At 42.8% G+C, this 26,059-nt stretch overlaps 1 protein-coding gene across 1 annotated transcript in view; it reads right to left on the bottom strand.

The window, feature by feature from the left end:
- Positions 1–2,547: 2,547 nt before the first annotated feature.
- The window catches only part of LOC310672939 (uncharacterized protein), a gene marked incomplete at its 3' end in the record, with an annotated part of 38,510 nt that continues 14,998 nt past the window's right edge, over positions 2,548–26,059 (bottom strand). Inside the window, exons 2-3 of the mRNA XM_083430622.1 lie at positions 4,935–6,374; positions 2,548–2,573 (exon numbers count right to left, since the gene is read on the bottom strand). Coding sequence (XP_083286748.1) covers positions 2,548–2,573; positions 4,935–6,374 — 1,466 coding nt within the window. The remainder of the gene's footprint in view (positions 2,574–4,934; positions 6,375–26,059) is intronic.

Below are 26,059 nucleotides of genomic sequence, written 5' to 3' on the forward strand. Positions count from 1 at the left end.
TCGACCCAAAACAACACAGAAGTCTACCTGTCGATTGCAATCCACCGCTTGGACATCCCTGATGTATATGATTGGTGGAAACTGAAATTCTTTGTTTGACATGACATATATAAATACCACTGCCTGGAACACCAGACAGAGTTGCAGTTTTGTGAAATGATCCAGCTGTAACCTATTGCTTTGCAATCAACACAACTCCTATCTCCTCTCGTTTCTAAGTTTTATTGGCGTAAACTCAGCAGATAAGCCATTTTCTCGCTTACGACAGCCTGAGAGTAAATCCCGTGGAATATAAGGACTGCTCTGAATACATGGGTGGCCCTTGCATGGAGAAGGAAGCTCCTTCCTTGCATCTGGACCCCCTGGGAGAGGCGGTGGGTCCACCCACTGCTTCCTCTGCCCTCACTGCCTCCTCCTCTGTCCTCCTGCCCTGCAAATACCCCCTGCTCAGGGGAGAGAGGCAGAAAGAGCCTTCAAACCCATCTGTTTCCTCCTCCTCCTCCGCTGCCTTTTCTTGCAGCAGCCCAGTGAGAGGGGAAGGAGCCGCAGCGCCTGGTTCACTTCAGATACACACGAGGTTTACTGATGTTGTGAATGAACAAGACCTCTGCCTTCCATGCGGTGGGAGTGGGGGGCTTAAAAGTGGGGGAGAGACCTCCCCCTCCTGTCCATTTGGGAAACAGGAGCCTTTGCCATTAGTAAACAACTTAGACGGCAAGTTCACAAGAGAAGCACTTTGGAGCACTGCTTGCTTGCTCATGCTATGTGTGTTTGCACCTCGAGGACAACATACATATTTAAACCACGTGATTTCTTAAATTGGTAATTTCTTTAAAATCGAAGGCAATTTCTACAAAAGACTTCAATGTTTGGTTTCTTTGGGTGTTTTTTATTTTGTTGGAAGCCGCTCAGAGTGGCTGGGGAAACCCAGACAATGGGCGGGGTATTATTGTTGTTGTTATTATTATTATTATTATTATTATTTTATTGTGAGCCTTGCTAGCAATGCCCAACCCTCTCCCCTTTCCCGCCTCCTTCCCTGCAACTCCCTTTGCACCAGATCTGGGCAGGAGGAAGCTTCTCTCTTTCCACAACGGAACACTCCCCCCCAATCCACCTCCAAGGCCCCATTAAGAAGGCAAGAAGGAAAGTACTGTAATTTAGATCATGTTTGTGTACTGTTTTTATACACAGTACACAATGAATCATGATAAAATTATACAGCTGAATGGGTATTGGGTAGATGCATTAATACAATTAGTCCTGTAAAATAATTTTTATGTACAGCTGTGTATAGTATTGCTTTTATTTATAAATGTGACATATTACTAGAAATACTGTCTTTTACACTCACTAAGTGTAACAGGGTACCAAGGTCTGCTGTCCCAATGAAGAATGTGGATTATTATGGTAATATTGATACTTATGAAAAAAAATGCATTGTATTAACTCCAATTGCATTGTACAGGTTATAACGGTTAATTTCATGTTAATAATGCTATTTATAATTAGGAGTAGTTTGCATCATATATTTACACCTATTATTATAGCAAGTTTCTAGGACTAGATTAGGTGTCTTTGTAAATTGTGTTTCTAAAGGAACTTTTGTTATTGCCAAATGCCAATGTGTTTGCATTATTAAGTTTGTTATGAATAACAAAATCATTTTAAGTTAGAGCTTAATAATTATTTCACTATTAATATACTTCGTAACTGTATTTCAGTTCAACAATTACTTTGAGAAAATACATACTCTTATGTGCAAATGGTTTTAGATACCTATTAGGTAGATAAATTACCATGCAGCCTATATTCAACACAAAAAACAGCAACAATTTGCTGTTGACAAAGGACAGCTGGACATATAAAGGGCCCCATGACCTCCAGTAGTTTAGGGCCTCATCAAACCTCAATCCAGCCCTGCCCCCACTACTTTATGAAAGGAGTTCAAGAAACAAAGAGCTGCTTTGGAGAAGGCCTCAGCCCTTCCTTCTTCCTGCCAGGACCCCCCTGCCTTTGTTTTCCTCGCCATCTTTTCCTCCTTCTCCCTCTGCCATCCAGCAATTCATGTCCCCATCTCCTCTACAAAACGGAAGACTTGGATGTTTGGATGTTTTTGGTGTTTCTTATTTTGTTGGAAGCCGCCCTGAGTGGCTGGGGAAATCCAGAAAATGGGGGGGGGGGGTTATAAATGTCATTTATTTATTTATATAATTATTACTATGGCGAGGCTGGTCTGCAATGCCCAACCGTCTCCCCTTTCCCGCCTCCTTCCCTGCAACTCCCTTTGCACCAGATGGAAGATTCTCTCATTCCACAGCGGAACCCCCTCCTCCCCCTCCCCCCCCTTCAAGGCCCCATTAAGAGAAACAGAAATATTAGAAGAATTCGGGAAAGTATCTGGTTTCAAACTAAATAAAATTAAAACTAAGATGTTAACAAAGAATCTGGATGAAGAACAAAGAAAACAGCTAGTTACAAACAGGAATAAAGGTTGTGAAAAAAGTAAAATATTTGGGTATCTGGATTTCAACGAAAAATATAAATTTAGTAGAAAATAACTATATTAAGACCTGGAATGAGATAAAAAAAAGATTTAGACACATGGTGTAGGTTAAAGCTATCCTGGTCAGGAAGGATGGCTGTAATTAAGATGTGTGTACTGCCGAGACTGCTGTTTTTATTTCAAAACATTCCTGTGATCAGAGGTATCACGAGGTTTAAAGATTGGCAGAAAACCCTGTCCAGATTCATCTGGCAGGGGAAAAGAGCAAGAATTAAATTTAAAATCCTCACTGACCGTAGAGAGAGAGGAGGGTTTGCTGTCCCAAACCTGAAACTATATTACGAGGCGTCGTGCCTGTGTTGGATCAAAGAATGGATTACTGTAAACAATACCGGCCTGTTAGATTTAGAAGGATTCAACACCAGGTTTGGCTGGCACGCTTACTTATGGCAGGATAGAGGGAAGATACATAGGGGTTTTTCGAACCACATTATTAGAGGAGCGTTACTGGAGGTATGGGACAGAAACAAAAGATTTTTAGAAAAAAGCACCCCATGGTGGTTATCACCCATTGATATTCTTACGATTAAAAAACCAAATATGGAAGAGCAAAGATGGACCTATGAAGACCTCCTGGTTAGATCGGATAAAGGTTGGAAGATTAGAAGATATGAGGATCTAAAAGATAAGCTAGTAAGTTGGTTACAATTCCATCAAATAAACGCTTTATGGAACGAACATAAAAAGATAGGAATAAATGAGAAAAAATCGAAATTCCAGGTGGAAATAGTGGAAGGAAACACCAAACTTTTATCCAAAATGTATGGTCAACTATTGGAATGGGACACTAAAGATGAGGAGGTGAAGGAGGTTATGATTAAATGGGCTATAGACCTGGGATATAATTTAGAATATGATAGATGGGAACAACTTTGGAAAATAGATATGAAATTTACAGCCTGTGTGGGACTCAGGGAGAACATGGAAAAAATGATGTATCGCTGATACATCGTCCAGTAAAATTGGAAAAAATGTATAAGACCGGGGACAAGAAATGCTGGAAGTGCAAAATAAAAGAGGGTGATTTCTACCATATGTGGTGGACATGTGTAGAGGTAAAAAGGTTCTGGGGACTTATTTATGAGGAATTAAAAAAGATCTTGAAATACACTTTTCCCAAGAAAACTGAGGCTTTTTTGTTAGGTATGGTCGGTGAGGAAAAAAAAGAAGATAAGACAATGTTTCAGTACGCAATGGCAGCAGCCAGAATATTGTTGGCGCAGAACTGGAAAACTACCAACATTCCAACAATTAAAGAATGGCAGATCAAATTATTTTAATATATAGAATTAGCAATGATGACACAAAGAATCAGGCATCAAAAAAGTAAAAAACTTATTAATGATTGGAACAAATTCTTAACATATACAGAAAAAAACTTAGGTAATATTAAAATTACAGTAGGTGATATATAAAATCTGTGAAGTGGAGATATAGAGAGAATGGAGACCGCAGAAAGGTAGGATGATTAAATAACCTAGACCGGGATGAAGGGAAACACCTTTCTTTTTGATCTTTATCTTTTATATTTTTTCTTTCTTTTTTCGGTACTACTTGTACATTATGATTTCCTCTTGGATCTTCTATTATGTATGTATGTATGATTTGTTTGGAAAAACTTAATAAAAAGAAAATGGAAAATAAAAAAAGTATTTAAAATTGATTTCTGCCTTTATGAGTTTCTTGACGTAAATTAAATAGTGAACATTGAGTGCAATGTTGCATACATTTATATGGTTTTTAACCTGTGTGAATTTGCTTAGGAATATTAAGGTCTCCACTCCATCTTAAGCTCTTTCCACATTCCCTACATCTGTGGTTTCCCCCGTGTGAGTTAGCTGATGTTTCCTAAGGCCTCCACTTTGACTAAAGCTCTTTCCACACTCCATACAATTAAATGGTTTCTCCGTGTGAGTTCGTTGATGTCTTCTAAGGTTTCCACTTTGACTGAAGCTCTTTCCACATTCTATACATTTAAACGGTTTCTCCCCCGTGTGAGTACGTTGATGTAGTCTAAGGGCTCCACTTTGACTGAAGCTATTTCCACATTCAATACATTTAAATGGTTTCTCCACAGTGTGAGTTTGTTGATGTCTTCTAAGGTTTCCACTTTGACTGAAGCTCTTTCCACATTCTATACATGTAAATGATTTGTCCCCAGTGTGAGTTCGTTTATGTTTTCTAAGGTCTCCACTATGACTGAAGCTCTTTCCACATTCAATACATGTAAATGATTTGTCCCCTGTGTGAGTTCGTTGATGTTTTCTAAGTGTTCCATTGTCACTGAACCTCTTTCCACATTCAATGCATTTAAATGGTTTCTCCCCCGTGTGAGTTTGTTGATGTTTCCTAAGTGTTCCATTGTCACTGAAGTTCTTTCCACATTCAATGCAATTAAATGGTTTCTCCCCTGTGTGACTTCGCTGATGTATTCTAAGTGCTCCATTCTGACTGAAGCTCTTTCCACATTCTATGCATTTAAATGGTTTCTCCCCCGTGTGAGTTCGTTGATGTATTCTAAGGTCTCCGTTATGAGCAAAGCTCTTTCCACATTCAATGCATTTAAATGGTTTCTCCCCCGTGTGAGTTCGTTGATGTTTTCTAAGGGCTCCACTATGACTGAAGTTCTTTTCACATTCAATACATTTAAATAGTTTCTCCCCCATGTGAATTTGTTGATGTATTCTAAGTGTTCCACTTTGACTGAAGCTCTTTCCACATTCAATGCATTTAAATGGTTTCTCCCCTGTGTGAGTTCGTTTATGTTTTCTAAGGGCTCCACTATGACTGAAGCTCTTTCCACATTCAATGCAATTAAATGGTTTCTCCCCTGTGTGACTTCGTTGATGTATTCTAAGGCCTCCATTTTTACTGAAGCCCTTTCCACATTCAATACATTCAAATGGTTTCTGCCCTGTATGAGTTCGTTGATGTATTCTAAGTGTTCCACTACGACTGAAGTTCTTTCCACATTCTATGCATTTAAATGGTTTCTCCCCCGTGTGAGTTCGTTGATGTATTCTAAGGTCTCCGTTATGAGCAAAGCTCTTTCCACATTCAATGCATTTAAATGGTTTCTCCCCCGTGTGAGTTCGTTGATGTATTCTAAGGGCTCCACTATGACTGAAGCTCTTTCCACATTCAATACATTTAAATGGTTTCTCCCCCGTGTGAGTTCGTTGATGTATTCTAAGGGCTCCACTATGACTGAAGCTCTTTCCACATTCAATGCATTTAAATGGTTTCTCCCCCGTGTGAGTTCGTTGATGTATTCTAAGGGCTCCACTATGACTGAAGCTCTTTCCACATTCAATACATTTAAACCGTTTCTCCATGTGAATTTCTTGATGTATTCTAAGTGTCCCACTTTGACTGAAGCTCTTTCCACATTCAATACATTTAAATGGTTTCTCCCCTGTGTGAGTTCGTTGGTGTATTCTAAGGTGATAACTACAACTGAAGCTCTTTCCACATTCAATACATTTAAACCGTTTCTCTCCCGTGTGAGTTTCTTGATGTATTCTAAGGTTTCCACTTTGACTGAAGCTCTTTCCACATTCAATGCATTTAAATGGTTTCTCCCCCGTGTGAGTTCGTTGATGTATTCTAAGGTGAACACTATGACTGAAGCTCTTTCCGCACTCCATGCATTCAAACGGTTTCTCCCCCGTGTTAATTCGTCGGTGTATCCTCATTTTTCCACAGTGACTAAAGCACATTGCACATTCCATGCATTTAAATGGCTTCTCTGCTCTTCCCACTGATTTCACAGTCCGCTCCGTAGAATTCTGACCATCATCTTCCTCACCTGTTTGAAGCAGAGAGAGAATCCTGTTAGACCTTTAGGAAAGACAAGAAAGGAACTGAACACATGTCAATCCCCATGTGCACCTTCTCTTATTTTCCCTCCCTCTCCATTTTCAACTGTCTCCATATTCCAAATTTTTAGGAATGCAGATGAGATAATGGCAAGAGAAACCCATGATCACTCCATTCACACTTAAGAAAGCACCATCATGTTATAGTAGATATCTACGGTGAAACTGGCTTATATGACACATCTCTGTCTTTTTCTTTTTCAAGTGAGGAAATGATCACAGGCTCCAATAGCAGTCTCTCCTATGAGTAAGAAGTAGAACTGAAGTGTTCTTATGCCACAGGTAACTGTAAAAATATTTTAACATATTAGAACCTAAAGAGAGCCTGCTGGATTGGTTAAAGGCCCACCTAGTCCAGCATCCTGTTCTCACAGTGGCCAAGCAGATGCCTGTAGGAAACCAGCAAGCAAGATTTCAGAGCCCTCTGCCCTCCTGGGCTTTCCAGAATCTAGTATTGAGAAGCATTACTGCCTAGGACCATGAGGGCAGAGCACAGAAATCAGCTTAATCCCTTTTTTCAAGATATCCAAGTTGCTGGCCATCACTGTCTCTTGTAGGATATAAGTCCATAGATTAACTATGCTTCTGTTTATTCATCTTCTGCAGCCCATAAAGGCTCATAAATGTATTATGCCTTAAGCTTTTGTGAGCGACAGTCTGACATCTGCAAAGGACTGCTTTGAATACATGGGTGGCCCTTGAATGGAGAAGGAGAAAGCACCTTGCTTGCATCTGGATCCCCTGGGAGAGGCGGTGGATCTGTTAGGATATTTCCGTTCCACCTTAAAAGGGAGCAGGATGTTTGTGTCACAGCCTGCGTATTTCTTGTCTCACAGGATGTTTCTGTTGTGTCTTTGCTTTCGTTTTCTCTCACTGCCGGAACTCTCTAGCAGGCACTCATGGTTTTTCTCTGTTCTGATCAACACTGAATAAAATTCTATATAATGCTCTCCTGGGTGCAACTTTTGCTGTGCTTTATCTGCTGATAAGAGCGTGCATCGGCTCTAGAATATGGAAAGCTATTTCTGGAGCTCCTGTCGCTAATTACTGATACTGCGTGTCTACGGGAGATCAATGGATGTCCGGAGACGACATGGAGGTCAAGATGGACTTTGTCTCCCTGGCAGTATCCCAACAGGATCCAGGGATTGTGAATGAACAAGACCTCTGCCTTCCGTGCGGTGGGAGTGGGGTGGGTTAAAAGTGGGGGAGAGACCTCCCCCTCCTGTCCTTTTGGGAAATAGGAGCTTTTGCCGTGAGTAAACAACTTAGGTGGGAAGTTCTCAAGAGAAGCACTTTGGAGCCCTGCTTGCTCATGCTATCTGTGTGAGGATGTCTGTCTTTGGACCTAGAAGACAACATACACTAGTGGTCAAAATTGTGGAAACCTTGGAGGTGTTTTTCTGGGGTTTGATGGCTCATAATACCCCCCTTTTTGGGAGCAATACCATAAAATTATATATCAACGGAAAGATACAGTGGTACTTCAGGTTACAGACGCTTCAAGTTACAGATGCTTCAGGTTACAGACTCCGCTAACCCAGAAATAGTACCTCGGGTTAAGAACTTTGCTTCAGAATGAGAACAGAAATTGTGCTCTGGCGGCGCGGCGGCAGCAGGAGGCTCCATTAGCTAAAGTGGTGCTTCAGGTTAAGAACAGTTTCAGGTTAAGAACGGACCACTGTAATTTAAAGTACCACTGTAATTTAAAGTAGAATGTAATACAACAACTTTTAGGAAGGATTACGACATAAATAAGCAGGACATTTGTCAGTGTGTTATGTGATTGCTATCAAGTTGGTTGGGTTTTTTTCCCCCTTTCATTTCGTGAACTTGCAAAACGTAATAAAATTAAACAAATGGCACAAAGAGTTGACTTGGTGATTATGGGCTTCCGGTCTGGATGGTGGAGGAAATGGTGTCACCTGGGGCATTGTCCGAGTAAGGCGGAGCCTTTTGGGGGGATTTCAGGCGACCGAGGGGAAGTTTTAGGGCTAAAAAAGAAAAGTCCTCACAAAACTCTGCAGAAGAATGGGGCTCCAACGGGGTCCAGCTGAGCCCCAGGTCTTCTGTCAAACCGGCTCCCGCAACTGCATCAGCAGCGGGTGGGGGAGTGGAAGACGGTCGAGGTGGGCTGTCGGCTCCAACGCACACATGAATATCCAAAGCCTAAAAGCCGCCCCCTGAAGTGACAGATTTTCTGTTATAAGGTAAAATAAAAAGAAGCTTTTGGAGAGGAATTAAAAATATTTGGACTTAAATTTGAACTTCAAAGTGAGAAGTATTAAAAATGGAAGCCGTGCTTCCGCTATTCAGGGGAGAACCCTGCAGAGACGTTTTGTGAATAAGATGAAATGAGATGAAAGCCCCCAAAAATCTACATTACAGCCTCTGAGTGAAAGCAAATGTATTTTTAACCCTAAAATTCCTGCTTTGCTGAAAGAACAGGATTTGTAAATAGTTGCCTCTCAGTTTTGACAAGCTCTGCGGTTTGAATATCCAACACCTTGGACATTTTTGAGGCATCCACCAAAGTCTGGCAGGATTAGACCCTGTGTAGCTGGAGGGGTGATAAAAAAGGAAAGTGGCCAACATATAGAGATTTGTTAATAGAAGAGGAGAAAGGTTTGAAATTTAAAAGTTATGAAAACTTGAAAGGTACTTTACAAAGTTGGTTGCATCACAGACAAATTAATGAGAAATTTAAAAAAGATAATAAAAGGGGGTTCAGCTATACTATCTCAAACTTTCAAAAGGAAATTGTGGAGGGAAATACCAAATTATTGAAGAAAGCATATAACATTTTGCTATATGGAGAGACTTTAGATGAGAAGGTAAAATCGGCCCAAATAAAATGGGCTCCGGATGTTGGGCTTAATATACAGTTGGAGGAATGGGAAAGTTTATGAAAACAAATGTAAAGTTTACAGATTGTATATCATTAAGAGAAAATTACAGTGGTACCTTGGGTTAAGTACTTAATTCATTCCAGCGGTCCGTTCTTAACCTGAAACTGTTCTTAACCTGAAGCACCACTTCAGCTAATGGGGCCTCCTGCTGCTGCGCCGCCGGAGCACGATTTCTGTTCTCATCCTGAAGCAAAGTTCTTAACCTAAGGTACTATTTCTGGGTTAGCAGAGTCTGTAACCTGAAGCGTCTGTAACCTGAAGCGTCTGTAACCTGAGGTATCACTGTATTTGAAGATGATATATAGAAGGTATAAAGAAATGAACCAACATGGCGCCGAGGTAAGACGCGCTTACCGGTGCTCTTCGGATTGCTTTTAATTCCTTATATTTTATCTTAACTGACCTATATTTTTATCTTAACTGACCCAGTCAGTCTTTGAAGCATTTTATAATTGCTGCAGCTACATGGTATGGAAACTTTCTGAGAGATTTGGCCCTGCTCCAGATTGCTGCAGACTACTCCTTGTTTCTCTCTTATCAGCGGGTCGGCCTCGGCTGCTAAAAGAGAAGAGAACGCCATTATCCTAATTGGAGAGAGGACTCAGTGGTCTTAACTATTTTATTCGTGTGTTAAATCTTATGTTATTTTAAGAATCGTATAATCCTTGGCCGGAGGAAGTATGGGTCAGAACAAACGCTTGAGAGACTTTGACGAGCCCCTATCATCCCCTAAACCAAAAATATCAAGGTTGGTGCCACACCGGAATAGAAGAGGGACTGACAATGCTGAGCATTGCTTTGCAGTGGAAACCCAAAATTGCTTCCAACCTCTAATTGATTTGGAAGCCACACCAACTTCGACGACTTGGGATTTTTTAAAAGTAAAGCCTGTAAAGGAGAATACGAAAGAAAAACTCTCAACACAGGATGACGGTTTAACACCTGATATGGGGGAGTTCCCCAGTTGTGAGCAGTTACACTTAGTAATTAAGACCCTTCACTGTATCTTCAAAAGGCTGGACGAGGTATCTTCACAATTATCCAATATCTTGCTGAAAGTCGAAAAACTTGAATCAATAACACAATCTTCAGTTCGTGAGGTCAAAAACTTATTGCCTCACCCCAATTCAGATAAAAGAAAGGAGACTAAAATTAAATATATCTTAAATTCCCAATTGAATAATCAGATATTAACTCTGCAACCCAAGAAAAGTTGCCTTTCTGTCAGGTCGGAAATAGGAAGATGGTCATCGCTAGAAGGGGCTAAAGACTGTTTAAGCAAACTTTTAAAAATTAAGAAACATCAGATTGACCTTTATGCGGTGATGCCCCTGTTCCGACAGACCAACTTCTTGAAGGTGATACTTGCGTTCCACTCTGAAAAGATACCATCTATTCTTGTTAGGCGGAAAACGCTTTTGTCCATGGCCGATATCGTAGCAACGAGGGTTTTTGCAGATAGCAAGATCAAACCCCTTCTAAATAGGTGTCCTGGCAGTGAGGACATTAGGACAAGAGACTCTGCCTTACTTCAAAATACTGCCAGGCCCCACTGCGATGATTCTGCAGCGTGCCATTCTCGACCAATCTCGATACCCTCTCAAACAGCCATATATGAGGACGGAAACCTGCAGACTGCCCTTGATGAAAGGGAATTTATTGATTCGTTCAGAGTCCTCCCTCCGAAAGAACAGTCGGTGATGATGCAAAGATTTGACACGCTTAAATCGCAGCTTTTGCAAGTCCAACACAGAGGGGAAGATACTAATGATGCTTCAAATAACCCCACTTGGGTTCACCGGACAGAAGTGGTCGACCTTCTTCAGCTCAGCCCCACTGTGAAAGCAAAAACCATCGTGCAAGACTCAAATCTTCCAGTTGTTTCTGCCCCCAGTGCTATTCCACGAGACGACCAGGCTCTGCCATCCTCATTTAACCTTCATCTACATCCACCGGCCAATACACCTAAGGACGAAACTCTGATCTCCCTGCCTGATTCAAATCCTTCTTTAACTCACTCATCTATGCCAGAGCTAGAATCTTCTCCAGTTTCGACCAGTTATAGAAGTAGCCCACAAGTGATGCCCCTGAGAGAGTCTTCTATAATTACCGCCCCCGTGATGTCACTTCAACTACCTTCTTTAAAGGAAAATGTGAATGTCACACTTCGGGACCCGTCGTCGGAAACGATTGAAGACCCGATGGGACGCATCAATAAAATCATCCTAATGCCTGATGATAAATCTGCTAGAGGGCCTCCTCCGACGGACTTAATTTCTCCCTCTCTGGGTATTTCTCTGTCAAGTTGTACAAAGAATTTCGAAATGAAGAGACATCCTGTTCAGGGATCTACTTCTAGTAGATCATCCCAGGTGTTCCAACATTCGAACCAAATTGTTAAAAATTTTAATTTGGAGGGTTCCTCACAGCCACCATCTTCCCAATGTAAAATAACTGATTTTTTTGTTACATCTTCCGTCTCTCCCAGAGAGTCTGCCCCTCCTTCGCTTTGACTGTTAAAAGAACAACATAGAAGTCCCCAGCTAGCAGTCCTAAGTTGGAATATTGCTGGCTGGAAAAGGAAAAGATTAGATCCCGAATTTATGTCCTATATAAACTATTTTCAGATAATCCTTTTGCAAGAAACATGGGAAGAAGATAAAATAGATATAAATGGCTTTGAACTGATATCACTTCCAGCTGTTGTTGTTGTTTAGTCGTTCAGTCGTGTCCGACTCTTCATCACCCCATGGACCAGAGCACGCCAGGCACTCCTGTCTTCCACTGCCACCGGCAGTTTGGTCAGATTCATGTTTGTAGCTTCGAGAACACTGTCTAACCATCTCGTCCTCTGTCGTCCCCTTCTCCTTGTGCCCTCCATCTTTCCCAACATCAGGGTCTTTTCCAGTGAGTCTTCTCTTCTTATGAGGTGGCCAAAGTATTGGAGCCTCAGCTTCACGATCTGTCCTTCCAGTGAGCACTCAGAGCTGATTTCCTTAAGAATGGATGTGTTTGATCTTCTTGCAGTCCATGGGACTCTCAAGAGTTTCCTCCAGCACCATAATTCAAAAGCGTCAATTCTTCGGCGATCAGCCTTCTTTATGGTCCAGCTCTCACTTCCATACATCACTACTGGGAAAACCATAGCTTTTACTATACGGACCTTTGTTGGCAAGGTGATGTCACTTCCAGCTAGTCCCTCCCAAAAAGGTGGCCGGTCCAGAGGTGGTCTTGCAATCACCATATCGCTTAAAATGAGCGCTAAACTCTCGCTAGTTCAGACTTTTCCTCCTTTTTCCTTTACAGGTCTGATTTCAAGCGGAAAATTCTCCCTATTAATCACCAATGTTTATCTTCCTCCAGGTGGTCTTATATCGGACCTCCATTATAGATGGGATTCTCTGGAAGATCATTTATTGGCATGTTATGCTATGTACCCTAATATTCCATCGATAATGGGTGGTGACTTTAATGCACGTACAGCCGCCAATTGGGATGGGATAATCAAGGCCAAGTGGTGGGTACCTCCCCCCTATCCAAAATCTGATTTAATCTCTTCTACATCAAGAAGATCTAAGGACATCAGAGTGAATGAGGCGGGAGTCCTTCTTTATCAATTGGCCATTCGTATGAATTTGAACATTTTGAATGGCAATTGCCCTCCGGACGTGCCAGGTGAATTCACTCATTTGGGCACAACATCAAATAGTGTCCTAGACTACCTTCTAGTTTCAGAAGACCTATTCTCAAACTTATTTTACTTTAAAGTAGACAATGTACAACTCAGTGACCACCTACCTCTAGCGGCCAAGCTAATGATTGACTGGCACCCGGTTAGCGGTTCACATCCAATTCAAGTAGGTTTAAATGCCGCATCTCAAGTAAGAAGCATTAAATGGTCTATGAAACAGGCCCAAAAATACGCAGATTTCTTCCAGAGGAATATCTCCGAACCCCTTATTGTTTCAGTGGCGGAGTTGTCTGAACCAAATAGGATATTGGAGTGGTTCTCTCACCTCTCTGCAGATTTAACTAGCTTCTTTACGATGCCGACTCACCTGGTTAACAGAGATCAACCCAGGGGCGGTGCACCTTGGTTTGATTCCAAATGTAAGCAAGCTAGACTCTCTCTCTGTTGTATCTACAACAGATATAAATCCTCTGGAGCTGAAACTCTTCCCCCAGAGTACTTGCAGGCCAAAATTGCTTACAAACAGGCACAGAAGTCAGCCAAGCATGAATGGCAGCTAAGACGTTGGCAAGAACTGATTGCTGCCTCTAAGCACCGCAGCTCTCGTGGTTTTTGGAATTTAATCAACAAAAGATCGAGGAAATACCCATTGACGGTTATACCAGCCCCGACATGGGAACAATTTCTAAGAAAATATTTCTCCCAGACAGTTATCTCTAACACTCATTCTGATACTCTTTCATGTCACTTGCCCATATGGCCAGATACTGACCCGGAGGAAATAGTTGATTTAATTGCTAAACTGAAAACTGGTAAAGCCCCAGGGCCCGATCTGATCCCGGCGGAAGCTATTAAACAACAACCAGCATGGTGGGCCAAAAATCTTGCAAAAATCTTTGATGCAATTAATGCCACGGGCCAGATACCTAGATCATGGAAGGAGTCCATCATAATTCCTATATATAAAAAAAGGACCACCAGAGAACCCAGGAAACTATCGTAATATCAGTCTATTATCAATCATTGGAAAAATCTATACTTGCTTCCTGCTAACCACACTAACCCAATGGGCCGAAGATTCCACATGAACAGGCCGGGTTTAGACCAAATCGTGCTACTATTGACCATGCAATAATTCTATATCATTTGGCGCGGAAGTATTCTTCCCCCACTCATGGTCTTCTATGTGCCGCTTTTATAGACCTGAAGGCGCCTTTTGACAGTATCTCTAGAGAGCTGCTATGGGGAAAATTGGCAAAGTGGGGCATAGATAAAAGGCTGTTGTGGCTTATGATCAAATTACATGAAGGGACGGCCGCTAGGGTGAGGTTAACACCTGAGGGCGATCTCACAAACTCTGTACCAATAAATAAGGGGGTACGACAAGGGTGCATCCTTGCCCCCTATCTCTTTAACCTCTATATTAGTGACATGAGAACTCCCCTAATTGAGGCCCAAACCACCATTCATGCACCCAGGCTTGCAGACTATCGCTGCCCCTTACTATTGTACGCTGACAATGCGGTGATCCTCTCATATTCAAGAATTGGTTTGGTTCTACGCTCTATTACACTTTTTCTTTACAGAGGGGGCTATGCATGTTCCATCTGCCTTAAAAGTTTATAGTGCAAAAGTGGTTGCAACTATGGCCTATGCGGTCCCTTTATGGGGCGCTTTTGTAAACCTCATGCTTCTGGTGACATTGCAAAATCTTTTTCTCAGACGCCTTTTGAAGTTACCCTCCTGTGTAAGCAACTCGGCTATTCGCTTAGAACTTAAGACCCCCTCCTTAGAGATCCTGATGTGGAGACATGTCTTTAATTACTGGCTGTCCCTTTGGCATAAATTGCCCAATTACCATCTTATTCAGTGCCTTTGGAGAGATGAATTTACCAGCCCATGGGCAACAAAAATCCATTCCAAACTATTGTCTTATGGAATCTCTCCTTCCGATATACTAAATTTAGATCTAATTACAGCAAAAAAGGTCATCAAACAAAGATTGGAGGAGGTTGATTTGCAACAAAATCTTACTACAGGCGGAGGTACATGTTCCCCAATAAATGAGGGCATTACATTTATGTCCCAGATACCTCGCTATCTGTCTACCTTATCGGTTGCGTCGCATAGATTCACTTTTGTTAGAGCCAGATTTAATGTGTTCCCCTCAAACGTGTTGAGCAATACATTTTCTAACGGTAAAACCTCTGTTTTATGCGCATGTGACAACAAATCAATAGAATCCCTTTATCATATCTTGTTTAATTGTCCTTTATATTTTGTTCCCCGATCAAGGATTCTGAGTTCAATCATTTTGGAAACTGTTGCTAAACCACCTGAATTACATCTTGCCTATCTACTCCAGGACATTGACTCTTATAGAACATTACAGGTTGCCAGATTCCTGAATTCAGTTCTTTCATATAAAAGACGTCATGGAATGCTGCATGACTATTAAAAATCTAGTAAACTTTATCCATCATCCCTATACTCAAGGCCACAATATGGTATATCTAGAGATGGTATGTAACGTAAAGGAGATTACGCGTTGAAATATTTTAGTTGATATTTTAGAATGTAAAATGCTACTTTATTTATTGATTGGTTTTACCTTGTGGGCTTATAGCCGAATAAAGTATCTGAATCTGAATCACACTGGAAAAACTGCAAAAATGTATAAAACAGGATCCAAGATATGTTGGAAATGTAAAGAGAATGATGGTACTTTTTTCATGTATGGTGGGAATGCAAGAAGGTTAAAGAATACGGGGAAATGATATATAATGAACTGGAAAAAATGTTGAAAAAACCCTTTGTTTAAAAACCAGAATCTTTCCTGCTTCTAATTTTAGATCATGGTACATGAGAGGGAAATTGGACATAGTTTATGTATGCGACAACAGCAACAAGAATTTTATTAGCACAAGTATGGAAAACAGAAAACGCCAACAAAGGAAGCATGGCAAGCCAAGCTTATGGACTACGCGGAACTGGTTAAGCTGACAGAGAGAATACATGAGAGAGACAACATTGACTTCAAAAAAGAGTGGGAACCATTTATAAACTATATAAAAAGACAATATAAAGATATGGACTCATTGGCAGGTTTTGACAACTATATAAGAAGCAAAATCAGTAGAGTATAGAATTTGTTTAATAAATCAATACGGAAATATGGGGGAAGCCAAAGAGGGAGGAGGGAAGAAATACGGATATAGAAATTGTTCAATTAAGATTTGTGGAAATTTGTTGTTATAATTTGAAAATTCAGTAAAAATTATTTTTTAAAAAGTGTGTTGTGTGATTGCTATCAAGTTGGTTGAGGGTTTTTTCATTTAGTGAGCTTGTAAAACATAATATAATTAAATAAATGGCGCAAAGAGTTGACTGGTCACGTAGAAAGGGATGTAAAACAGTACTATTAAGTGAACAAGGCTACAGTTATGAAGAAAAATTGGCAGAAACTTAACCAAAGGGGACATTTCTAAATTTTGGAAGAGGTATAAGGAGACGCAGTCACTACAAAATCAGACTGGGCTAATTTTCTCGCTTACGACAGCCTGAGAGTAAATCCCGTGGAATATAAGGACTGCTCTGAATACATGGGTGGCCCTTGCATGGAGAAGGAAGCTCCTTCCTTGCATCTGGACCCCCTGGGAGAGGCGGTGGGTCCACCCACTGCTTCCTCTGCCCTCACTGCCTCCTCCTCTGTCCTCCTGCCCTGCAAATACCCCCTGCTCAGGGGAGAGAGGCAGAAAGAGCCTTCAAACCCATCTGTTTCCTCCTCCTCCTCCGCTGCCTTTTCTTGCAGCAGCCCAGTGAGAGGGGAAGGAACCGCAGCACCTGGTTCACTTCAGATGCACATGAGGTTTACTGATGTTGTGAATGAACAAGACCTCTGCCTTCCATGCGGTGGGAGTGGGGGGCTTAAAAGTGGGGGAGAGACCTCCCCCTCCTGTCCATTTGGGAAACAGGAGCCTTTGCCATTAGTAAACAACTTAGACGGCAAGTTCACAAGAGAAGCACTTTGGAGCACTGCTTGCTTGCTCATGCTATGTGTGTTTGCACCTCGAGGACAACATACATATTTAAACCACATGATTTCTTAAATTGGTAATTTCTTTAAAATCGAAGGCAATTTATACAAAAGACTTCAATGTTTTGTTTCTTTGGGTGTTTTTTATTTTGTTGGAAGCCGCTCAGAGTGGCTGGGGAAACCGAGACAATGGGCGGGGTATTATTGTTATTATTATTTTATTGCGAGCCTTGCCAGCAATGCCCAACCCTCTCCCCTTTCCCACCTCCTTCCCTGCAACTCCCTTTGCACCAGATCTGGGCAGGAGGAAGCTTCTCTCTTTCCACAACGGAACACTCCCCCCCAATCCACCTTCAAGGCTCCATTAAGAAGGCAAGAAGGAAAGTACTGTAATTTAGATCATGTTTGTGTACTGTTTTTATACACAGTACACAATGAATGATGATAAAATTATAAAGTTGAATGGGTTTTCGGTAGATGCATTAATACAATTAGTCCTGTAAAATGATTTTTATGTACAACTGTGTATAGTATTGCTATTATTTATAAATGTGACATATTACTAGAAATACTGTCTTTTACACTCACTAAGTGTAACAGGGTACCAAGGTCTGCTGTCCCAATGAAGAATGTGGACTATTATGGTAATATTGATACTTATATAAAAAAATGCATTGTATTAACTACAATTGCATTGTACAGTTTATAACAGTTAATTTCATGTTAATAATGCTATTTATAATTAGTAGTAGTTTGCATCATATATTTACACCTATTATTATAGCAAGTTTCTAGGACTAGATTAGGTGTCTTTGTAAATTGTTTCTAAAGGAACTTTTGTTATTGCCAAATGCCAATGTGTTTGCATTATTAAGTTTGTTATGAATAACAAAATCATTTTAACTTAATAATAATAATAATAATAATAATAAATTTTATTTATATCCCGCCCTCCCCAGCCGAAGCCGGGCTCAGGGCGGCTAACAACACCAAAACAATGCAACATTATAAAAACATTATAAAAATTAATTAAAATCAAATTCAAAATTGATGGCAACCATAAACTGAAGTTTTGTAAAGACTGCCAAAGGAGGGAGTCAGGCTGCACCCTGACCAAAGGCCTGTTAAGCTTCATAATTATTTCACTATTAATATAATTCGTAACTGTATTTCAGTTCAACCATTACTTTGAGAAAATACATACTCTGTTATGTGCAAATGGTTTTAGATACCTATTAGGTAGATAAATTACCATGCAGCCTACATTCAACACAAAAAACAGCAACAATTTGCTGTTGACCAAGGGTAGCTGGGCATATAAAGGGCCCCATTACCTCCAGTAGTTTAGGGCCTCATCAAACCTCAATCTGGCCCTGCCCCCACTACTTTATGCAAGGAGTTCAAGAAACAAAGAGCTGCTTTGGAGAAGACCTCAGCCCTTCCTTCTTCCTGCCAGGACCCCCCTGCCTTTGTTTTCCTCGCCATCTTTTCCTCCTTCTCCCTCTGCCATCCAGCAATCCATGTCCCCATCTCCTCTGCAAAACGGAAGACTTGGATGTTTGGATATTTTTGGTGTTTCTTATTTTGTTGGAAACCGCCCAGAGTGGCTGGGAAAATCCAGAAAATGAGGGGCGGGTAATAAATGTCATTTATTTGTTTATATAATTATTACTATGGCGAGGCTGGTCCGCAATGCCCAACCGTCTCCCCTTTCCCGCCTCCTTCCCTGCAACTCCCTTTGCACCAGATGGAAGCTTCTCTCTTTCCACAGCGGAACCCCCTCCTCCTCCCCCCTTCAAGGCCCCATTAAGAGAAACAGCTCCCTTTCCTCCCTTCTCTTCTTCTCCCCGTCCCGGGGCTTCTCATCCTGGACCCCCACCCCTTGCCAAGCCCCTTCCCTCCTTCCCCGCCGCTGGCTTTGCACTCACCCGAAATCCTGGAGATGGCGGCGACCCTGGGCAGCGGGGGCGGGAATGGGAGCCCCCACCTGGGAGGCAGGATATTTCCGGGGGTGGGATAATTTCAGTACCCAGCCAATGGGGAGAGAAGGGAGGGAACCTGGGCTTCCAGTTGAAAGAACATATGCTTGTTGCCTTAAAGATTAAAGGCAGAGAGTGAAAGCTGCTAGAGGGAGGTTGCACCTGGATACTGACTTGGGAAAGGGGGCGCGGCTTAAGCAGAACAGCTGACCCGCCCCCTCTGCCGTCATGCACTGGCCTTGTCCTGGAAGGAATAGGGTGAGTGCAAAGCGCTGCAAACTGCAGCAAGCTTGGGGGGGGTGTGCAATGCAATGCAATACCCATAATTGGAGTTCGGGGTGGAGAGAGAGCAGACAGGGAAGCGGTGGGTCAAGTGTGGGGGTATTGCAGCTGATTCATCCTAGTTGCAAATAAGAAACAGGGGCCTCTCCCTCTCCTCTCTCTCTCTCTCTCTCTCTCTCACACACACACACACACAAACACACACACACACACACACAAACACACACAGATCACACGAAGAGCCCTGTAGTTTGATCAAGCCCATCTAATCCCGCACCCTGTTAGAATCGTAGAATCGTTGAGATGGAAGGGGACCCTGAGGGTCATCTAGTCCAACCCCCTGCAATGCAGGAATCTCAGCACTGCCTCCTCATGGTGGCCAAGCCTGCAAGGAGGATGGGAGCCCAAGAGCATCTCTCCCCTCCGGCGGCTTCCGGAACTGCTATTCAATTAAGCATAATAATATTAATATTACAACAACCTTATTTATACCTGCTCATCTGGCTGGGTTTCCCCAGCCACCAGGGCAGCTCCCAACAGAATATTTTTAAAAAACCAATGAAACATCAAATATTAAAAGCTTCTCCATACAGGGCTGCCTTCAGGGCTGTCTTATAAAAGTCAAATAGATGTTTATTTTCTTGACATCTGATGGGAGGGCTTTCTACAGGGCAGGCACCACTACCGAGAAGGCCCTATGCCATTGAGTTGATATATAGAGCATCTATCCTAAATTTGTCAGCTTCTGTCAAAGAAACAGGATCAGGAAGTTCTTAATGTCTGATGATAATAATAATGATAAATCTTATTTATACCCCGCCCTCCCTGGCCTCAGGGTGGCTAACACCAGTAAAATTACAGTAAAAACATAATGGGGGGGGGGAACCAATTTAAAATACAAATTTATTTAAAATACAGCCTCATTTTAAAAGCAGCCCATAAATCAAAACCATTAGGGGAGGGAAACATAAGGGTGAAACTGAGTCCAAATCAAAGGCCGGGTGGAACAGATCTGTTTTGCAGGCCCTGCAGAAAGATGTCAAGTCCTGCAGCGCCCTAGTCTCTTGTGGCAGAGCGTTCCACCAAGTTGGGGCCAGTACTGAAAAGGCCCTGGCCCTAGTTCAGACCCAATCTAACCACCTTGAGACCCGGGACCTCCAAAATGTTGTCATTTGCGGACCTTAAGGTCCTCTGGAGGGCATACCAGGAGAGGCAGTCCCATAGGTAAGTGGGTCCTAAGCCGCATAGGGCCTTAAAGGTCAAAACCAGCACCTTAAACCTGACCCTGTACTCCACCGGGAGCCAGTGCAGTTGGTAAAGAACTGGAGCCTCGCCGCGGCATTCTGCACCCGCTGGAGTTTCTGGGTCAGCTTCAAGGGCAGCCCCACATAGAGCGAGTTACAATAATCAAGCCTGGAGGTGACCGTTGTATGGATCACTGTGGCCAGATCAGGGCGAGAAACGTAAGGGAACAACTGCTTAATACGGCAGAGATGGAAAAATGCCACCTTTGCTGTGGCTGCAACCTGCACTTCTATGGAAAGGGAGGCGTCAAAGGTTACACCCAAGCTCTTGACAGAAGGCGCTGGCACTACTTGAGCCCCCGCAAGAGATGGGAGTTGGCCCCCCAACCACATGTAGTCCCGACCCCGCCAGAAGACCTCTGTCTTCGAAGGATTTAACTTCAACCGGCTCCCATGCAGCCATTCAGCCACAGCTTCCAAGCATCTGGTCAGTGTGTCCGGGGCCAAATCTTGAGGCTCCGTCGTGAGTATGCCGTCTGAGGACCTGATTCATTTTCCGGAGCTCCTTGGCAAACCAGGGGGCCCAGTTTCGGCGGGGTGGCAGAGGGCGCTTAGGTGCGATCTCATTGATGGCCACCAAGAGCCGGTTATTCCAGTTCTTGACAAACTCATGCAGGGAGCCGGCTTCTTACTTCTGTGTGAAATGTTTTTCCCTGATGTTTTCCACACCCTTGGCACATTAACATCATGTGCAAACCAGGTAAGTGTAAAGAGTGCCATTTCAACCCAAACGTGGTGAATATTTTATACAGGAATCAGTTGGGGCAGCAGACATGCAACCGCACCCCTCTAGACCTCACTTAGCACCGGAGATGAGAGTGGCAACCAAGATTTACAAAGCTGAGGCATCTCTGTCCTTCAAGGACACTAGTCATACCAGGAGTTAAATGTGCTTCAGGTTGAGCGTTTTCAGGTTACGCTCCGTGGCAACCTGGAATTAATGTACCGTGTTACTTCCGGGTTTCACCACTTGCGCATGCACAGACGCTCAAAATGACGTGACGTGCATGCGCGGAAGCAGCGAATCGTGACCTGCAGGCTCAGGTTGCGTTTGATTCAGGATGCAAATGGGGCCCGGGAACGGATCCCATTCGCATCCAGAGGTACCACTGTAAAGCACTTTAAACAGTCATGGCTTCCCCCAAAGAATTCTGGGAGCTGTAGTTTGTTAAGGTTGCTTGGAGCTGTTAGGTATGGTTGCCATATTTTGAAGAGCAAAAAAGAATCCTTATGAGGACTCTCATTTTAAATATCTCTACCATATGTAGGCTAGAGAAACTATAGAAGATATATTGCCCGGGGGGTGGGGAAGAGAAGAGGCAATCAAGTCTTAAACCATGGCAACCCTTAAAACCCTTATTTCCCTCAGAGTTACAATTCACCAAGTTTTCTGTGACAAGGAATAGACAGTGAAGCCACTCTACATATTATCTCTCTGGGAGGGGAACAGGGAGTCTCCTCTTAGCAAACTACAGCTCCCAGAATGCTTTGGGGGAAGCCATGACTGACTGAAGGGGTAGTAGAGGGATTTAAATGTGGCGCGGATGTGGCCCTCGAGGGAGAAGGCAAGCAATCAGGAGGAAAGTGGGAACACAATGGAGCCCACGGGGGCCATTTTGCTCAGCAGCCTCCAGTGCCATTGTGTTCCTCCCAGGGAAACACAGCACCCGTCCCCACTGCCTGCCTTCTGAGATGTGGGGTCCCAAGGGCAGCTTGTGACACAGCGTTGTAGGGCAAGGCTGTTTGAAGGGAAGGTGGGAAAATGCATTTCTGCCACATAGCAGCCTGGATGATTTGTGGAGTGGGCTGCGAGTTTTTCCCCTTTTTCTCTTCAGCGGTGTCTCCCAAATACATTTCTGTTCCAAGCAGTCAATCAGAATTCATTGCCCGTCCTCTGGAAGACAAGGCCTTGAGAAAGATTCTTGCCAAGATGGCGGTCTGGCAGTGGATCACCTGCCACTCAGACCCATATATACCTCCATGGGGTTAACTCGCCCCCGCCCATCAGAATTAATGAGAAAAAAATCATGATGATTTATGTGATCTTTGAATCAAGTCTACTTACAGGCAAAAGCGGGCTGTGGGGGGCAAGGGTTGATTCTAGGATTAAGTCTCCTGGGTCTACCTAGCAATGGTTGATCTTTGCTTTAATTTGTAACTCAATGCCTTGAACATCCCACTGGCATTTCTTTTTAAATGCTGATAATGTTTTATTGCAGGTTTTTTATTATCATTTCGGTATCTCATTGTTAACAAAGTATTTTTATACATATGAAGAGCAGATCTTGGATTGACAAAATTATGGTTTGTAAAGTAAAAAGATTAAAAAGAAAAAGATTTTGTTTATCTCTGTTCTGAAATCCGCTTTTAAAGTAAAGTGTGTCAATATATTTGGGTTTGTTTATAAAGCAGAAGCGACTAGCTGCTCCTGGAAGCCCAAAAATGAGCTCTATATTAACAAAAGTTTTACCTATAATTATTCATAATGAAAAGTTGTAAGAAACGTGAGATTTTCCACCCTTGAGCTTTTGAACTACAACCCCCATCAACCTTGGCCATACAGGCTGAGGCTTATGGGCGTTGTTGCCCAACATCTGAGCAACCCCATGTTGGATATCCCTGCTCTATACTTTTTTCATTTAATTTCTATTCCACTTTATATTTTCAAGAAAAATCTCAAAGTGGTTCACAGCATATTAAATCAATAAAACCTAAATAAAACAATCTGAAAAATGTCAAATATAGAATATACAGTCAAAGCAACATAACAGAAAACCAAAATATTATCTTAAAGATTTCAAAATAAAACAGTACAAAGGTCGACCACAGAATTCATATTTAACATAGTAGAGCTATGAGAGAATACATATTTAACATAGTAGGGCTGGGCGAGTCTGGTTCCCACCCCTTTGGCCAGGTGGAAAAAACCTTGCAGGGAGTGGTGGACTTTACACCTCACAGCCGGGCGATGTTCCTTCGGCCTCATGAGCAGCCTCTTTAATGGGACCCAAGTGTGTTTAAGGCTGCAATTAACTTAATCTTCCCTAGATCTACTTTCAGCAGAAGCATGTGCCACTCCCACTGGCCATCTTCAAACTCAGAGTAGCAACCACATGTATCCCGTAGGCGCGCTTGGCTCTTCCTGTTCAGCGTCACTAAAACTCTCCTCCCCCCACCCCCTCTCACGAAACGACAGCCTCCTTTTAAGCTCCCTGACAGTTATTTGCTATTCCTCCACCATTGCTCTCACAGTGCATGTGCGATACACACGCTTCGCTCTAGGGCCTCCTGAAGCATCTTACGCGCCGAGACAAAGGGACGCTCTCCTGCTAAATGCACGCTCACTGATTACAGGCGCGTACTCGGGAGAAACACGAACTAGCCTTGCACGGAAAAAGCATCCCCTCTACTTCTCTACCCTTCTCTCCCCCTCCCCCCCCGGCCTAGTCCCACACTTTCTCCCCTAAACCAAAACCTAACCAGGGACCCAGCTGAGGAGAGCTGCACCGAGGCATTTGTGGGAAAATCCCCCTCCCCTGATTCTTCCCAGGAGCAGCAGGACTGTATAGATTTGGAAAAGTGATTTGCAGAGGAACATAGTTCAGAAGGCAGAAGCTGGGAAATACTGGATAGGGAACAGCTTGCAGAAGAAACTCTGGAGGGGGGGGAGAGTTAACAGATTCACGGTCTCTGGAAAGCATCCATCCGCTCTCCCCAAGGTCAAGGAGAGCAGCGAAAGTGGCAGGACAGAAAGCACAGAGGGAACGAGCTCAGATTACGAGACGCAGAAGTGGCAGGGGTGACTAGGGATGTGAGGGACTGGACCTCTTCATTGGGAGCACCGCCATTCCTAGAAGACGGGTTCTTTATGCCCTTGCTGGGATCATTTAAAGTGTCTAACTGGTAAGAAGACTCCTTTTCCTTTCTTCTGCTTATCTACGGCCAAGGGGGAAGGAAGCCATTTCCCTGAAGCCTAACAGATGCTGATCCACAAGACAAGGGCAGCCCATCATTTTGGCATTGAAAGGCGGAGTCAAAACATCACATACCTTGGGCATTCCAGATTCACACTCTCCCCGTGTTTATCTAGCAACAACTTGCAACTTACTTTGTACATTTACTATATGTGACTTTCATTACTTTAACATATATATGTGTGTATACAAATTTAAATACAACCACCAGAACATCACACAGGTTCCATGCTTTAAAATTTACTCCCCCCTTTATGAGTTTCTTGATGTGAAGCAAAGAGCGAAAACTGAGTGGAACACTGCATACATTTATATGGCTTTTCACCTGTGTGAATTTGCTTGTGAATATTAAGGTCTCCACTCCTTCCAAAGCTCTTTCCACATTCCCTACATCTGTGGTTTCCCCCCTGTGTGAGTTAGCAGATGTTTCCTAAGGCCTCCACTTTGACTGAAGCTCTTTCCACACTCCATACAATTAAATGGTTGCTCCCCTGTGTGAGTTGGTTGGTGTATTCTAAGGGATACTCTATGACTGAAGCTCTTTCCACATTCAATACATTTAAAGGATTTCTCCCCCGTGTGAGTTTGTAGATGTCTTCTAAGTATTCCACTTTGACTGAAGCTCTTTCCACATTCAATACATTTAAACGGTTTCTCCCCCGTGTGAGTACGTTGATGTATTCTAAGGGCTCCACTATGACTGAAGCTCTTTCCACATTCAATACACTTAAATGGTTTCTCCCCAGTGTGAGTTCGTTGATGTATTCTAAGGGCTCCACTTTCACTGAAGCTCTTTCCACATTCAATGCATTTAAATGTTTTCTCCCCAGTGTGAGTTCGTTGATGTCTTCTAAGGTGACCACTTTGACTGAAGCTCTTTCCACATTCAATACATTTAAACCGTTTCTCCCCCCTGTGAGTTTGTTGATGTATTCTAAGGTCTCCACTACGACTGAAGCTCTTTCCACATTCAATGCATTTAAATGGTTTCTCCCCTGTGTGAGTTCGTTGATGTATTCTAAGGTGACCACTTTGACTGAAGCTCTTTCCACATTCAATACATTTAAATGGTTTCTCACCAGTGTGAGTTTGTTGATGTGTTCTAAGGTGACCACTACGACTGAAGCTCTTTCCGCACTCCATGCATTCAAACAGTTTCTCCCCTGTGTGAGTTTGTTGATGTGTTCTAAGGTGACCACTTTGACTGAAGCTCTTTCCGCACTCCATGCATTCAAACAGTTTCTCCCCTGTGTGAGTTCGTTGATGTATTCCAAGGTTTCCATTTTGACTGAAGCTCTTTCCACATTCAGTGCATTTAAATGGTTTCTCCCCCGTGTGAGTTCGTTGGTGTATTCCAAGTTCTCCGTTTTGAGCAAAGCTCTTTCCACATTCAATGCATTTAAATGGTTTCTCCCCCGTGTGAGTTCGTTGATGTATTCT

This window comes from Podarcis tiliguerta (assembly GCF_965153285.1).
Source record: "Podarcis tiliguerta genome assembly, chromosome: 2".
NCBI lineage: Eukaryota > Metazoa > Chordata > Lepidosauria > Squamata > Lacertidae > Podarcis > Podarcis tiliguerta.